This window comes from Squalius cephalus (genome assembly GCF_949319135.1).
Source record: "Squalius cephalus genome assembly, chromosome: 11".
NCBI classification, from domain to species: Eukaryota; Metazoa; Chordata; class Actinopteri; order Cypriniformes; family Leuciscidae; genus Squalius; species Squalius cephalus.
In genome coordinates, this window is record NC_137132.1 from 18,438,092 (window position 1) to 18,454,491 (window position 16,400).

Consider the following 16,400-nt stretch of genomic DNA (forward strand, 5'->3'; position numbering starts at 1 on the left):
ACAGGCGGAATTGCAAAATAAAAGTCATTTAGTGTGGGATTTGACCTTTTTTTACAGTCTACGGATTTGACCGATTTGATTTACTACAGCTGGCAGAGAAAAGCATAAAAAGGTATAATTAATTCAATAAATATACACTGACAATTACTTACTATAAAGTCTTATTATTACTCTGCAAAGCATATTGTTCAAAGGCAAGCGGACCTTCAGCATCGTAAATCCTAAAGTTAAAAAAAATAATAATAATTTCCATTAAAAAAAATTATGTGCATTTAAACATTAATTTACAACACTATACTTATTACTATACCTTTGCATCAAATTACAAAAAAACTAATAAACACCTGTGAGGGGCGGGCGTTTCAAATACAGTGGCTGTGGAAGTGAAGATAAAGTTTACATCTAGTTTACATAAAATTTACTCTCTTCTGATGTCGTAATCAATCTCTCTATTATTATTTTTTTATTTTTTTTTATTTTTTTTTGAAAGTTGTGAAAACACAAATGTAGAGTTTTTCTTTTGCTATCTGAGCAAATGGGAACACAAAATAGAATATATTTAATGTTGTATCGAGCTGGTAAGTCACGCCCCCTCCGCTAACGCCGCTGGACCTCTAGGTTGAAAAATCGTCAATGCAAGTGAATGGGAGAAAATAATTATTTTCTGGTCCCGTTTGAATTGTGCCATGAATGTGAACATATGTTGTCTGTGAATTTTTTATATAACTTTTCATGTTACAAGTTTGACAGTATATGGTATGATTCTTCGGCTAGCAGTTGTGGAAAAGACATAACGAGAAAGACTACATGTCGCCTATGTGACGTCACCCCATAAAGTTGACTTACCCGTGGTTTTCGCCAACCTCAACGATTTTGTCCTCTCCCTGAAAGAAGGAGGTGAAGTGCACCAAAGACACAGCCATGTTTAGCGGGATCTGTGAGCTAGTGTCCGTGTGCTAGTGGTGTTGACGTTTCAAACGCGTCGAAAGCAGTGAGGAGTTGTAGTCCACAAAGTGTTCTCACACAAAGTCTAACCGTATCAAACTTCTACCCGCTAAATTGTAGCATTCTTTACACGAAAAGTTATATAAAAAATTCACAGACAACATATGTTCACATTCATGGCAAAATTCAAACGGGACCAGAAAATAATTATTTTCTCCCATTCACTTGCATTGACGATTTTTCAACCTAGAGGTCCAGCGGGGTTAGCGGAGGGGGTGGGACTTACCAGCTCTATAGAAGTTTACCCAACTATGACAACTTCCGCTTTTGGGAAACCCGGAAATCTGAATTAATTACAAACAAATTACAATCGCAGCAATAAAGTTTGTAATTAGCAAACATTATAAATATGAAATTGTGAATATAGAAACAAAATATGAAAAAATGGGTTGAATTAGCATATCATGGTACTGAGTCTTTTAGGCTTACAGCTCCATCTGCTGGAAACAGCAAGGATTCCCAAGAGCAGATCGATCTATCTATCTATCTATCTATCTATCTATCTATCTATCTATCTATCTATCTATCTATCTATCTGTCTGTCTATCCATATATCTATCTATCTATCTGCAAATACTTATTATATAAACGTGTGTGTGTGTGTGAGCCCTTACTCATCCCAACCCTCATGGGAGTCATGGGACAGACTGGAAAGTCAATACAAAATTTCCCATGTCAAAACTGCAATACAGGCGCTGGAAGAAATTAAATTAATATTTCATTAAAAGATGTGTGTGATATGTGTTTCATGCTTGCCATTGTACTAACCTAAGATAGATAGATAGATAGATAGATATATGTTTATTATTATATTTGTTAATATTGTAATACTTTTTTATGTTATAGCAATCTCAATGGCTCTTCTCCGTCAAACCAAAGGTCAAATAAAGTCTTCCAGTGTGACCATGCAGTGAATTACCATCGTGGCTCTGCGCATGCCCACAACATCGAAGGTAAACAAAGAGGAAAACGCGCACCCGGCCTGAGTCCTGCCTAAACATTAAACGCTGCTCTTCTATCGGCCTTTCTACCTGATCAAAACATGGATGTGACATTTTCATGTCGAGCCAGTATTTATTATGACCAAGGCGGTAGGAAATACATGGAGGATTTAGTGACGATGAAGCAGGAGGATGAGCCGAGTGAGGATGAACTGAACGCCGCCGAGCGTGGCGAGATCGCGGCACCAGCAAAAGACCAAAACCACGACGCTTCAATCCAAGACTCCATTCCTGGATCTATCACTGTTACCTATGTTCAAGATGATGATCCTAGCTCTACTCTTCAGCAGGCGTCGATGCCCACCTCGTCTCGCTCGTCCAAACACAACCGTGGTCCGCGGGCTGTGTCTATGTTCGCCGTGTTCGATGGACACGGGGGTCCGGACGCCGCGCGCTTTGCTCGCGACCATTTGTGGGGCCACATCAAAAAACAAAGAGGCTTTTGGTCTGATGACGACGACGAGGTGTGCGCGGCTTTGCGAAAGGGATTCATCTCTTGTCACCATGCCATGTGGAAGAAATTACGTAAGTTGTGAAATTGAACGTTAGGTTACATACATATACATAATGTTCTCGTTTAACGCTGCTGGGTTAAGTAAGTCCCTGCCATTTTGGACGTGCATTGCAAGGGAGAGAGTCGGAGCACATTTTGAATGAGGGCTGCAACATCAGATGCATCCCGCCAAAAGAAGTTGCACAACCCCTGCAGGTCACACCGAATAATTTATAAACATCTGAACTTAAGTGGCAGCACATTAGATAGTATCATGCCTACAGGCAGAAATCACAGCTCAACACTCCTGAGTCCTGACACCTGCAATATGAGTTCGTTTTCTAGATGCACATACATTTTTATGCTAATTCAAACGTTTTTACTCAAATAAATTAACAGATTTTCTAGGAAATATACTTTAATGTAAATTATGTACATTCACTTAATATGAAGACTGTAATTGTATCAGTTAAAACAAAAAAACAAAGAAACTGTCAAATGCCCTCATGGCCGCCGCAAGTTGACAACACGTGGCTAGCGTGTCATGCAACAGCAAAAGAGCAAGAAAACCAAACAATATTAGGACAACACAGTATTAAATACACAACATAGCAATGGAGCAAAGTTAAAGGGATTGTTTACCCAAAAATTCTCCCCTATTGACTTCCATAGTATTTTTTTCACAGCCAACTGTTTGGTTACCCATATTCTTCATTTGGCAGAATAAAGAAATTCATACAGGTTTGGAACAACTTGAGGGTCAGCAAATGATGATGAAGAATTATCATTTTTGGGTGAACTATCCCTTTAAGTTCAGAGTGATTATATGAATTTAATTCTTTTGACCAATTGTAAAATTGATTAATATCTAATTGATTCTGCATTAAAAGGATAATTCAACAAAAAATGTTCCCAATTTATTCACCCTCATCATTCCAAACCTGAGTGGTTTTCTTACATGGAACATGAAGAGTTGAAGCCAAATGTCTAGCATGGCTGTTCCTGGACTCCATGCACTTGCCGTTGCATTAAATATACAGCTTGGACTTATTTCCTTTTTTCTTCCACATCTACAACAAAATCATCTATATTTTTGCATCTGTTTTAAATGGAATGGTTAAGTCATCACTGATCTGTTTTGAAAAGTATAATCTGCTTTCTTATAGCGGAATGGCCAAAGACGGTTACAGGACTTCCTAGCACATCAGGCACAACTGCAAGTATCGTCGTAATACGACGTGACCGAATGTACGTTGCCCACGTTGGGGACTCAGCAGTAGTGTTGGGGGTGCACGAAGACCCCTTTGACGAGTTGATTGGAGCGGTGGAAATTACGCAGGACCACAAACCTGACCTCCCGAAGGAAAGGCAGAGAATAGAGGGGCTCGGTGGCAGGTGATTTGTTCATTCAAACAGTTAGTCACACACACATCTAATCTGAACAAACTGTATTCACACACTTTTGGTACCTTCTGCTTTTGATAAAAAATGTGTGGAGGCGTGTGTTAGCCACACAGATGGAAGAGATTTTTTTATGATTTGATGGTAGACTTTCATGTTTTGCTCTTTTTGGGTTAACCTTAACATGTAACCAGCATCGTCCTTTTGTTTTATGTCAACACTCATCAGGAAAACACACACTTCAACCCTGTGTGTCTGCAGTGGTCAGACTGGTTTTTGTTTGTGCACCCAGAGCTTTAAAAATGGGACAACATTAACTGACACGCTCTCACATTTGTTCTCATTTACATAATCTAATCACAAACTTTCGTTGTCTTTTTGGCTAAAAGAACTTAAGCATATCAACACGATATAGACCAACATTCAATATTAATGTCTTCCCCCTTTTTTTAAAATAATGGCTTATGGTAATGTTTAAACTCTAGTGAACAAATTTTTTTTGAGGTCAGGCTTAGTTTTAGGTAGAGCGAGGTATCAATATTTTTGGTCAGCAGTTTTTTTTGTATATTAAACTTAAACTATGATGAGATCCACAACTGATCATTGACACATCTCTCTTCTAGTGTCATTAAAAAGTCTGGAGTCAATAGGGTCGTGTGGAAGAGACCCAGACTCACCCACAATGGACCAGTGAGAAGGAGCACCGTCATCGATCAGATCCCATTTTTGGCTGTGGCCCGAGCTCTTGGTAAGGTGCACATGAGGGTTAAGCTATTTTGTAACATGACAGTGACAATGTTGAGTTTCAATGCATCTGACAAGTCAGCAGAGACTGTGTACTGTCCTACAAATTTCAACATGCCACCATGATAAACTGTCCTTTAGCAACAACAAACAGAATGTGAAATTGCAACACTGGCTGATTAGAGGTTTAGCAAGGTTGTCAGGGCTCGACAATAAGGACTGTGATGGCCTGGGGCCAGCGTGAATGATGCTCTGGACAGTTCATGGAGTTGTCATCATAACGCACTTGAATGGACAAATACAAACACAATTGTATCATCAGCATGCCCATTAACAGTTGGGAAAAAATGAGATGTTAATATATTAGATCCCGGCATAAGGTTTTAAATTGACAGGAGCCTAATATACCTGCTGCTGTCTCTGTTCTTAATGTTAATCAAACAACAGAAGAAAAAGAGAATCACTCACTGCTCTTAGCTGAATAATTAGCTTTAATAAGGAAGGACTAATCGAGATTTAATTTATACAGTAAAAAATGTTATTTTACAGTTTATTATTTGTGCAGTATTTATCACCTGAATAATACTATTGTTAGACCTACCTAGGTTTTATAGACCTTATAATGCAAATCAAAACTTAAAGGGATAGTTCACCAAAAAAATGGGTGATGTCATTAATTACTCACTCATGTTGTTCCAAACCAGTAAGACTTTTGTTCATTTTCCGAAGATCTTTTTTATGAAATCTAAGAGCTTTCTGCTCCTCCATTGACATTCTATGCAACTACCAATTTGATGCTTCATAAAGAGATTGTAAAACTAATCCATAAGAAGTGAGCGGTTTAGTCCACATTTTCTGAAGAGACTTGATCGCTTTATGATGAACAGATTTAATTTAGGCTTTTATTCACATAAATGCTGATCAGTGAACATAAACAGAAGCTTAACCGAACTTGCTTGACGCGCGAGAACAAACCTCATGCTGAAGCTCAAACGTGCTGCGTAACACGAGAGTGAACCTCATTGGTTCTTGCTGAAGCTCAAATGTGCTGCGAAACACGAGAATGAACCTCATTGGTTCTTGCAGAAGCTCAAACGTGCTGCGAAACACGAGAATGAACCTCATTGGTTCTTGCAGAAGCTCAAACGTGCTGCGTAACACGAGAATGAAGCTCATTGGATCTTGCAGAAGCTCAAACGTGCTGCGTAACACGAGAATGAACCTCATTGGTTCTTGCTGAAGCTCAAACGTGCTGCGTAACACATGAGAATATACCATTGGTTCTCGTACGTCAAGCAAACATGCTTGAGCTTCCGTTTACCACAACTGAAGTGTGTTGATGAATATTTATATGTGAATAAAAGCCTAAATTCAATCTGTTCATCATTATAAAGCGATCGTGTCTCTTCAGAAAATTTGGACTAATCTGCTCAATTCATAAGGATTAGTTTTACAATCTCTTTATGAACTTTTTAAAGTGTCTGTTGTGTAGCTGTCTATGGAGAGTACAGAAAGTTCTCAGATTTCAGTAAGGAGATCTTCATTTGTGTCCCGAAGATGAACGAAAGTCTTACGGGTTTGGAATGAGTAATTAATGACAGAATTTTTGGGTGAACTGTCCCTTTAACTGAATAAATGTGTCCAAATGCAACTGATTTTCACATCAGTTTTTTTTTTTTGTTGTTGTTCATATCCAGTAATGTAATGTATATGAATGTGTCCTCAGGTGATCTGTGGAGTTACGACTTCTACAGCGGAGAGTTTGTAGTGTCACCAGAGCCTGATACTGCTGTTATCAAGCTAGATTTGAAGCAGCACCGTTACATCATCTTAGGCAGTGATGGGTTATGGAACATGGTATCACCGCAGGAGGCTGTGTCTATTTGTCAGGACAATGACAATGCCAAGGTGAATAATGTAAAATGATGCTTCGACTAAGGTTGTAATCGTCTTTTAAAAACGTTCGCTTACCTGAATGTTTATTCCAACAGGCGAAGAACCAAAAGGAAAATGTTTCAAATGCCGTTCTGCTTGTGAACCATGCCTTACTGAGATGGCGTCAACGCATGCTCCGTGCTGATAATACCAGTGCCATTGTTATCTGTTTGGAGCCGTTCGGGACATCCAGTGAGTGCTTGCCACCTTATGAGATTGTGTATAATCTACAGGGACCAAAGTGTGGCTCTGTTCCCGAATCTTGCACTGACTCTTTGCCAACTCAGGTTAGGAACGTTTATGATTTTCTAACTGACAATACAACAGCAGTGTAGATTAAGATGAAAAATAACACCACACTCAAGCTTCATATGTAGTTCCTTCTTTTTTAGGTTCCTGATACTCAAGGACAGCACATCCCAGAGAAGAAAAATGGCAGCTGTGATACAAGCGCAATATTTGAACCATCTCCTGAAAGCCTTACAAGCTGTGAGGACCTGCCTTGTGATGACTCACTGGAAAATGAGGCCAATTGTGATAGAGTGCCTACAGGCAAACGGATGCTAGAGGATTCCTCCTCACCTGTGCTGAAGAAACCCCGTCGTAGTTTGTCCCAGTCCCCTTTACATGAGTCCTCATGTACATCCTCACAGAATTCGAGCATACAGTCCTCTGCGAGGAGCGACGGTGGAAGTAATGGTCAAAAGCAGTCTGAAAATGTCCAGACGCTGCTTCAGCAGCATGGGAAGACTACTGTATGTGTTTGCTGACATTCATGGTCCTATTACAATGCAATCTGTACATTCATGCTGGATAGTCAGACTTTATTCATATAGTTCATATAAGCTACTGAGAAACCAAATCCTGAAGCAAGTAACCATGTCAAAAGAAAAATCACTAACTTCCATTCACGACACTCCTATTTTAGTGTGTTTTATGTATGTTTTACTCCATATTTTGAAGACTAATGAAAAGAAAACGTGTTTTGTTAGATTTTAAAGAGTTTTAGTTTTTCCTCCATTGTGTGTCCAGTTTTGTAATGCTTCAGGTCTGTCAGGTAGGCATGATTGGTCAACTAGGGATTTTTGCACTTTAAGTTGAATTTGTGCAGTCTTTGTGGAAGATGGGAAGTTTGTGGGGAAAAATGACCAAAAAAAGAAACGGTGTCTTCTGAGAAGATATTTCCCTGCAGCTTACATGTCACCTGTTTCAAAAAAAAAAAATCTACTTGGGATCAATGCTATAGGTTTTTTTGTACATGGTTTTACTGAATAAGAAGAACGGTGCATCGTGTGTAGTGTTCACTGATGTCTTAACCCTCTGTCATAAGGTTTAATGTTATATGCAAGCATGAACTTTATTAATTATGCATTATGGATTTTAAACATTACGCTTATTTTAATGTTTCCAGGTATTTCATTAACTTTTTTTTCTCTGATGGGAGAAATTGTCATTCTAAACTGAAGGTGCTGCTATGCTAAACAGGTCAATAAAATGTTTTTTTTTACAACAAAAACTGTTTGTTAATAAAAACATTGAATACTGTTGTTGAGGGGACAAGTGAAAAGAGAGGATTTCAGTTAACATGATAAGTTATTCTAATATTACAGGTTTAAATAATTTTAAGTTATACTTTGAAGTGTTTTTTATTTTATTTTTTATTATGCTTGCAAACCGTATAGAGATTACATTAATAATATACAACTTTGTATACAATACACAAAATATATCAACAATATGTTCAATGTCATTTGAACATACAGTGTGTGCAGAATTATTAGGCACGTTGATTTTCTGATCATATTTTATTTCCAGGAACATTTTGCCAATTCCAAACCATATTAATCTTAATAACTACTATTAATTTTGTATTTAATCATGTATAAGTGATATATAATTGTTCATGAAGGCTGGAAATGAAAAATGTCTTATTTTCAGGTGTGCAGAATTATTAGGCAAGTGTTCTTTTACTGATAAAATAAGCCAAAAAAGAGATTTAACTAAGACTGAAAAGTCAAAAATTATTAAATCCCCATGAGAAGAATGCAATACTAATGCAATACTAGTGCAATACTAGAGATTGCAGTTAAGGCATGACCATTGGACAGTGAAATGCTCATTAGGTCAGCAGGGTCAGACAAAAACAGGTGGAGAAGAAAAGACACATGTTAACTGCAAAATAATGAAGAATTAAGGTGAATAATTAAGTGTGAAACCATCAGGAACCCTTTAGTCTTCAGTGCCACCATTTTCCAGAACTGCAACCTACCTGGAGTCTCCAGAAGAGCAAGGTGTCAGGGTTTCAGAGACTTGGGTTAGGCAAAGAATCCTAAAAAGTGACTCTTGAAGGACCAGCACCACATCCTCTTCTACCACTGTTTGAAGAATTCATCTTCCAGAATACAGAATATCTGAGTTTATTTTTAGTCCATCTCCTACCCTGAAGTCCGTTTTGCAGAGATGGACTAAAAATTAACTCAGAAAACTTATTAAAATGTATTCTGGAAGATGAATTCTTCAAACAGTGGTAGAAGAGGATGTGGTGCTGGTCCTTCAAGAGTCACTCTCAATCTGCCCGTCTATAAAGCCTATAAAAACAGTCTTCATGTATTTTACTACACTTCAGCTTGTGATTCTTATTAAGAGGGGGTAATTTTTTAGGATTCTTTAACCCAAGTCTCTGAAACCCTGACACCTTGCTCTTCTGGAGACTCCAGGTAGGTTGCAGTTCTGGAAAATGGTGGCGCTGAAGACTAAAGGGTTCCCGATGGTTTCACACTTAATTATTCACCTTAATTCTTCATTCTTTTGCAGTTAACATGTGTCTTTTCTTCTCCACCTGTTTTTGTCTGACCCTGCTGACCTAATGAGCATTTCACTGTCCAATGGTCATGCCTTAACTGCAATCTCTTGCACTAGTATTGCATTCTTCTCATGGGGATTTAATAATTTTTGACTTTTCAGTCTATAGTTAAATCTCTTTTTTGGCTTATTTTATCTGAAAATGAAAACTTGCCTAATAATTCTGCACACCTGAAAATAAGGCATTTTTCATTTCCAGCCTTCATGAACAATTATATATCACTTATAAATGATTAAATACAAAATTAATAATAGTTATTAAGATTAATATATGGTTTGGAATTGGCTAAATGTTCCTGGGAATAAAATATGATCAGAAAATCAACGTGCCTAATAATTCTGCACGGCCTGTAGAGGATAAAAAAATTAATTATTTGCTAAAAGAAAAATAACAGGAAAAGTAGGAGAAGATAGAAAGAAAAGACCATGAGGGTAAGATATTATTTTAAACAACAGTTAGAATGTACAAATTAAAGTCATTACAAATTGAGGTTGTTTTTACTTGCTTTCTTATTTACTGAGGATGAAATAATTTTAAGGTACATTTGAAATTCTTAAAAAAACAACAAAAAACAACAAAAACTGGTTTGCTGTTGGTGAATTTACAGTTATGTATATAAAATTTGCTAAGAAAATAAATTTATCACAAAGCAAGCTTTGTTTTTAGTGGGGTCAAAATCAAAGTATCTAAAAAATAATATCTTTAATGGTTATGGATACATCTTGGTAGATATTATCTTTAATAAATGTGTCAATATTTTTCCAAAGTTCAGAAAGAAACATGACCAAAAATAAATGATAAACAGTTTCTGTGTGAACTTGGCAAAATGAGCATCTTGTGTCAATATTAATTTTATATTTAATCATAAAATATTTAACAGGGTAAAATGTTTTTATTATTTTGAAAGACACTTCTTTTACTTTATTAGTGGGTAAATATTTTTGTTGTAAGGACCTTTTTTTATTTATTTTTTATTAAAATTTGTAAATAAATTATTCCAGTAAAAGATCGCAGGAGAGTTAGCAGCTATGCTTTAAAAGTTGAAAACCCATTCATAGCTTCTTTACATTTTTTTTTCCGGAAAAAGCCGAGGATGAGCGAAGTATCTCGGCTTGTGATCATCACGCGATATTTCGATGTAAATAAACACAACAGCGTGACGTGATGTAACATGCAGGTTTATTCAGGCTGCTCTGCGGATTTTAAAATGTCGAAATGTTCGTAAGACCGCGAACCAAATAAACCTCGCTTTATATAACACTCCACCATGTTGTGAATGTTAATTTTAACGACACATCAGATTCGTTCAGGAAACAAAAAAACCTAAACAGCTCCTGACACCCCCGATTGGTCAGAAACGACTAAACGCCCGCCTTTGTCGTAAATCTGTTGGCTACTCGTCTACGACGCTCACCTCTGATTGGCTTAAGCGTCTGTTGTTTCCGCTGCTTGTCAGCTTCACTGTGGCGTTTTGTGAGGACCTCTGTTGATCCGAATTCAAAACACAAAACCTCTGGTTAGTACAAATGTCTCTTCTTTAATCATTCACCTGCACGTTTCTAACATACCTTATATATGTATTTCTTTCAGGACGTCTTATAAGTTATTGTCATTGCTCAGGTTATTGTCTTTAAAGCTTTATGATTGACAGCGGTACTGGCTAAGCTAACAGACAAACTGTGGAAATAGTTGATATGATGAAATGTCTTGTACTGACACAACTGACAGCTGACACACTATTGACCTCTCTTTGTACATTGTTTCACTATAAATTATGGTAAATTTATGGTAAAATGTAACTAAATCAAGAGTTACTCACATTGTTATGCTGACAAGAAATGTATTTGCATCCTATAGTTAGGGTATTAGTAAATATTGCTTCAGAGTGTTTTCTTTTGTTTATCTCGCGCATATGTCTGTTGTCATAACTAGTATGTGTTCTAGATCATTTACATGATCAATACTTAATAAGAATGTGCCTATGGTGCAGATTAAACTGACCCAGGCACATCTTTGCCTTATTTGTTTACATCCATCTGCAAAGTGGATGATCTGCAGTAATGCAGTTATCTTTTGTTGCCTATTACTTCTGTTGAATTTGGGGTAATATAGATCAGAATGATCAATGACAAGCAGTACTTAAAAGGGAGGCATCTCTGCAGTAAAGTTTAGAGTAATGATCATGTAAAAACCATGACCTTATCTTCTCATACTCTGGTCCAGCAGGATACTGAGTGGTTGGCCATGGCGTCTGACTCCCCGCGCAGACCGAGCCGCTGTGCTGGTGGGGTTGTGGTTCGAGCACAGGCTGCAACGTAAGAGCAAAATGAATCGTTTGTGAAATTAAATTTCAGTGTTTTTTTAATTTGGAAAGCCAAATGTTCAGTATTGTAAATATTAAGATGTCGCAAACAAAAAAGGGACAAAATATTTTGTCGCTGATCAAGCTATCAGTATTGTCTGGTCTCTTCTTGTGTGGTTGTTTTTTTCTTGACAATTGGGTTTACTCTTTTGCAGAGAACAGTCATACATGGAGAGCGTAGTTACGTTCTTGCAGGATGTAGTCCCTCAGGTAAATGCCTTTTTTTTCCTTCTTTTTTTTTTGTGTTCAAAACTGGAGATTTACATTTTTTTTTTTTTATTATTTAATGTACATGACATGTTGATCTATGGACAATTCAAGGTGTTAGTATATTTCTGTTGTAAAAGCATTTAAAAAAGTTAAGATAAATTGATTGATAGTGAGAGTAAGAACGATTTATTAATGCGTCTTTGAAATTTCAGGCGTACACTGGGACACCTCCAAATGATGAAAAAGAAAAGATAGTTTGGGTCCGTTTTGAAAAAACAGACATCAATGGTAAGTTAATTCTATTTTTGTTTTAGATGTTGTGGAAAATATATTTTGTTTTGTCATGTTAAATTGATGCATTCTGCATAAAACACATTGGGTCTTAGGACTCAACTATTGTGAACCGTTTTTATTTATTTTTAAGGCGAGCCACCAAAGTTTGATATTGTGTTTTTGCACAGCAGAAGAAACTTTTCTAAAGTACACTACCGTTTAAAAAAGTTTCAGTTTATTAAATGTTCATTGTCACTTTTTTGCGTCCTTGCTGACTGACCCCAAACTTTTAAAAGACTTTTAAAAATCCTAAACGTGGCTATCACAGTAGTTCATATTTATCTTGTCATATTGGGCTAACAAAGGTTTTGATTGCACCACTGCTAGGTCAGCCAAATGCTGAACATGCTCCTCATTCCAGCAAACATGTGGATGAGATGACTGCCAGAAGTTTAGACATCATTTTTCTCTCAGCGACAACTCCGTTACAGCCAGTTTTCTTCATGAGTTTATTTAGCCTGTAAGCATCCCTAGCTTTAATCCCAGTGCCCTAGCCTAGAGCACTACAGCAGAACATTGATAGAACTTCACTGCATAAGATTTGTATTGACATCCCAGCCATGAGTTTTGCTTTTACTTTTTCATTTCATCAGAAGAATAAACAGCGGCAATCAGAAAGGTGATAGATTTTGCCAATTTTTAATCATTATTTATGTATTCCGTTGTTCTGATCATCTTGTTTGTTTGTTGCGTTGTTTAACACTTATGCCAAGACTTTGTGGTTTACTTGCTGTTTTCTGTTTCATGTCTGTTACGCTGACAATGAGTATTTCTTGTCCTGTGTCCAGATGTGTCCCGCCTACCAGAGTTCCAAGAGATGCACGGCAGCGGCACTGACCCGCCTCTCTGCTTGATGATTGGCTACACTGATGGAATGCAGATTTGGAGCATATCAGTGAGTGCATTTTAAACTCTCTCTGCCTTCACCACACTGGCGGCAACCGAATGCGAATACTTCTATGTAGTTGACTATGTAGTAAACGAAAAACATAACGTGAAAAGAGCAGTATGTCAGAATTCACAGTATTTAAACTGTAGGCCAAAAAGTACCCGGATGACCTACTACTGCCGGCGAGATTCCGAAGTGCACATACAATGGACAATTTACTATCTCATGAGGCTACTAGAGAGAAGTCGTGAATGGCAGTGAAGTGATGCAACTGACACTGTCTGTCACATGACGAATGTAGTATGTACGGTTTGCATTCATACTACACACATTCCTACTAAATAGAACATGCTTTTTCAAAAGAAGTACCTACTCAGAGAGTATGTGATTTCAGACGCAGCCATTGTGTTTTTCCCTGGACCAATCTTTCTGTATGGCTGCTATAAGGGGATGTCCACACAGACAATGTTTTGCATTGACAAACCAACCAGAAATCAGCCATTTTGGTGACAGTGATAGTTTAGACAGTGAAGGTCTGTGGTAAATCCAGCACTGACTGACTGACTCATACTACCTGGTGTAAACTGTATTATTTGTCCTTCATTTTTTAATTGAATAGATAAATTTAGTGTCTTTTTGTCTAATTTTGTATTCAAATATAATGTTCACTCAAATTTTACACAAAGGACATTAAGATTGATATTTTTGACTCGCTTGATATTTTTGACTTGCTGTTGTTTGGTTTTTGTGTAATGCTATTACTCTTTATCACCACTCGGTGCCGCCATAGACAAAGGGAAGGCTGTGCCCTTGAAGAATAGAGATTTTATTATTGAAGTTGGGTCAATGATGTGAAGAGACATGCTAAGCTCTGAATCAAATGTCAAATGTAAAAAAATAATACTAACTAAAAATTATATCACTTCCCCAATAAAATAGTGAAAATGTCAGCATTTTGATTTTAAGGTTTCTCATATGGTAATATAGATCAAGAGATCTATCAGATGATGTGATTTTTTTTTTTTTTTTTTTTCAATCTAACTTGGCATTTATTTTAGAAATGTCATAACAGTTATCGTCTCCGAGTTGCTTCTTTATGAAATGCATTTGGATGCAGTTAAGCTTCATATCATCACAGACATGAGCTCACTATTTTGTGCAAAAACGAATTTCACACTTTTTTTGAAAGTGTTGAAAGCGTCACACTGTCTGGCCATTAGTTGCCTGCAAAGTGTTTGTGACAGTTGCTTAGACGACACCTTCTGTAATGGCGTTGAAGGGAGGAGCAGGAGTGGCACAAGCCGTGGTACATTTCTGTGTTCCTGTGCATTAGCATCTCGGTGGAGCGGAATCTTTGATGGAGGTGTTGCTGGCTCGCAGGAGAGATAGCATGAAGATTAGATAGGGCTAATTGAAGTGGTGTTGGAGTAAAGGGATGACATGCAGTACATTGGAGGTGTCTGCTCTGCTGTTATTATTAAAGCAGCCCGATGCCGTTTCACTGTTTGAATAGATTTTGCCTGGTTTATATGCCATATGTAAAGGGTGATATGTGTAATTTTTAGTTGTTTAAATACTTCTAACCCAGTTCAATGTGTGTTCAACGAGATTGATTTATTAGGTATTTAATTGTTAATTTTTGTTTCCTTATTTTTTTACATTTAGGTTTTCTTTGCCATCACTCACTTTATTTAAATTTGATCTTTAAAATCATTTAAAAAAATCGAATCACTTTAAAATCACTAAATAATTTGATAAACACTGTTAAACATCATTTTTAGAAAATCAAAATGAATATCTGTTTTTCATTCTGTATGTGTACATTATGTCTAAATTCATCTGCTGCATTTAATACAATTGATGTCAGGTTGTTTATTTTGCTTTATTTTGAATTTATTAAGAGAAAATGGTATAAATGATATACATTTTTAAACATTGTTTGCCATAATATGAAAAACAATTATCTGCTTATTAGTATAGGCTTAAGTTTTAATATATAATTTTAATTATTAGACAATATTATGCCATTTAGATATTATTGTATTATCCAAATCCCACATTTGCTTTAATATTAGCTTGTCATGCACATTTATTGTTTTTCAAAAAAAAATGTAACCTTTAATTATACCCATTTTATTTATGTCTTAGTATTGTTTTTTAATGCATAAAATGCATTACGTCGGTTACCTGCTCTCTAGATATTGAATTGTATAGGCTTTATTAGGGTCTCTTATTCTCAGATGAAATATTCAATTCCCTTTACAGAAATAAATGATAATTGTGTTGAACATTTTTAAGTCTGAAGACCATTCTAAAACACTTAGCCTAAGTTGTTGGTTGTAGTGTAGAGGAAGCAGATCAGAAGTTCATATCTATTATTTCTATCATATCAAGAGCCCTGCAGACCAGGAGACAGAGAGGTCACCAATCATTCTTGCCTAATGTGGTATATTGTCCTCTGTCTGCTCTGCTTTCAGATGCTCTCCGCTTTCTAAGTATACAAACGGAGCTGCCGTCTCTCTCAGCTCCAGATGCTGTTGATTCGCTCTGATTCGCTGAATTCCATCACACAGAGTGGCTGGAGATTAACAAAACTCATTCTACACTGTATCCATGTGAATGAAACTACAAGAGGGAAAAAAACAAGAAGCCTCAATTTTGCATATTGCTGTGATAAATAGTAATGTAATAGCTGAGAGGTTGGTGATGGATGCCATCACTAAAGCCGCGTAAAGCGAGGATGAGCAGTCTGGTAATGCACAATGACAGTCGCATTAATGTAAACCTCACAATCCGCTAAATTCCATTATTCCTCTGCCCTATTTGCCAGCCGGGGGTTTTGTTTTGTGGTGGCCCGTGTGCATTACCTCTCTCTCTCTCTCTTGTTTTCTCCCCTTCTGTCTCTCTCTCTCACATTAAATGTACCGTGCTGTGGATGCCATATTAATCTCCCACTTGGCAGTTTCAAAGTCTGCACCGAGCACTTTTAATAAAAACATGACTGATCCTGCATTTGAAAAAGCTACTAATTGTGCAAAAGAGCGATCATCCTCTGGGTTTATCTGCTTGAGACACATGGATTATGTCCAGTAATGTGATAAAGGACGTTTCTGTAATTTAACGCACATAGAGACGCACATCCAGGGCTTAATTCTTAAAACAAA

The 16,400-nt window shown here is 36.9% G+C and overlaps 2 protein-coding genes across 9 annotated transcripts in view; both read left to right on the forward strand.

Annotated features, from left to right (window-relative positions):
* The first annotated feature begins 1,944 nt into the window (after positions 1 to 1,944).
* Positions 1,945 to 8,300, forward strand: ppm1da (protein phosphatase, Mg2+/Mn2+ dependent, 1Da). Its single transcript, XM_079885491.1, has 6 exons — positions 1,945 to 2,531; positions 3,666 to 3,894; positions 4,524 to 4,648; positions 6,371 to 6,552; positions 6,636 to 6,866; positions 6,972 to 8,300. Exons 1-6 carry the CDS (start codon positions 2,048 to 2,050, stop codon positions 7,347 to 7,349), a joined length of 1,629 nt encoding a protein of 542 aa, XP_079741617.1. The 5' UTR covers positions 1,945 to 2,047; the 3' UTR covers positions 7,350 to 8,300.
* A 2,568-nt stretch (positions 8,301 to 10,868) lies between these two features.
* bcas3 (BCAS3 microtubule associated cell migration factor) overlaps positions 10,869 to 16,400 on the forward strand; it is a 222,242-nt gene continuing 216,710 nt past the window's right edge. For 5 of the 8 annotated variants that reach the window (XM_079885981.1, XM_079885983.1, XM_079885984.1 and 2 more), the window contains exons 1-5: positions 10,869 to 10,958; positions 11,666 to 11,757; positions 11,960 to 12,014; positions 12,227 to 12,302; positions 13,136 to 13,242. In XM_079885981.1, the coding sequence (XP_079742107.1) occupies positions 11,687 to 11,757; positions 11,960 to 12,014; positions 12,227 to 12,302; positions 13,136 to 13,242 (309 nt within the window). In that variant the 5' untranslated portion in view covers positions 10,869 to 10,958; positions 11,666 to 11,686. The remainder of the gene's footprint in view (positions 10,959 to 11,665; positions 11,758 to 11,959; positions 12,015 to 12,226; positions 12,303 to 13,135; positions 13,243 to 16,400) is intronic. The other 3 variants (XM_079885985.1, XM_079885987.1, XM_079885982.1) reach the window with 2 other exon arrangements.

What these genes read in the sequence shown, in the direction of transcription:
- ppm1da (XM_079885491.1), top strand. Translation starts at nt 2,048, where the DNA reads ATGGATGTGACATTTTCATGTCGAGCCAGTATTTATTATGACCAAGGC. An exon ending in TGCCATGTGGAAGAAATTAC is followed by an intron (nt 2,532 to 3,665) that starts GTAAGTTGTGAA and finishes GCTTTCTTATAG; the next exon opens with CGGAATGGCCAAAGACGGTT. An exon ending in AGGACAATGACAATGCCAAG is followed by an intron (nt 6,553 to 6,635) that starts GTGAATAATGTA and finishes TTATTCCAACAG; the next exon opens with GCGAAGAACCAAAAGGAAAA.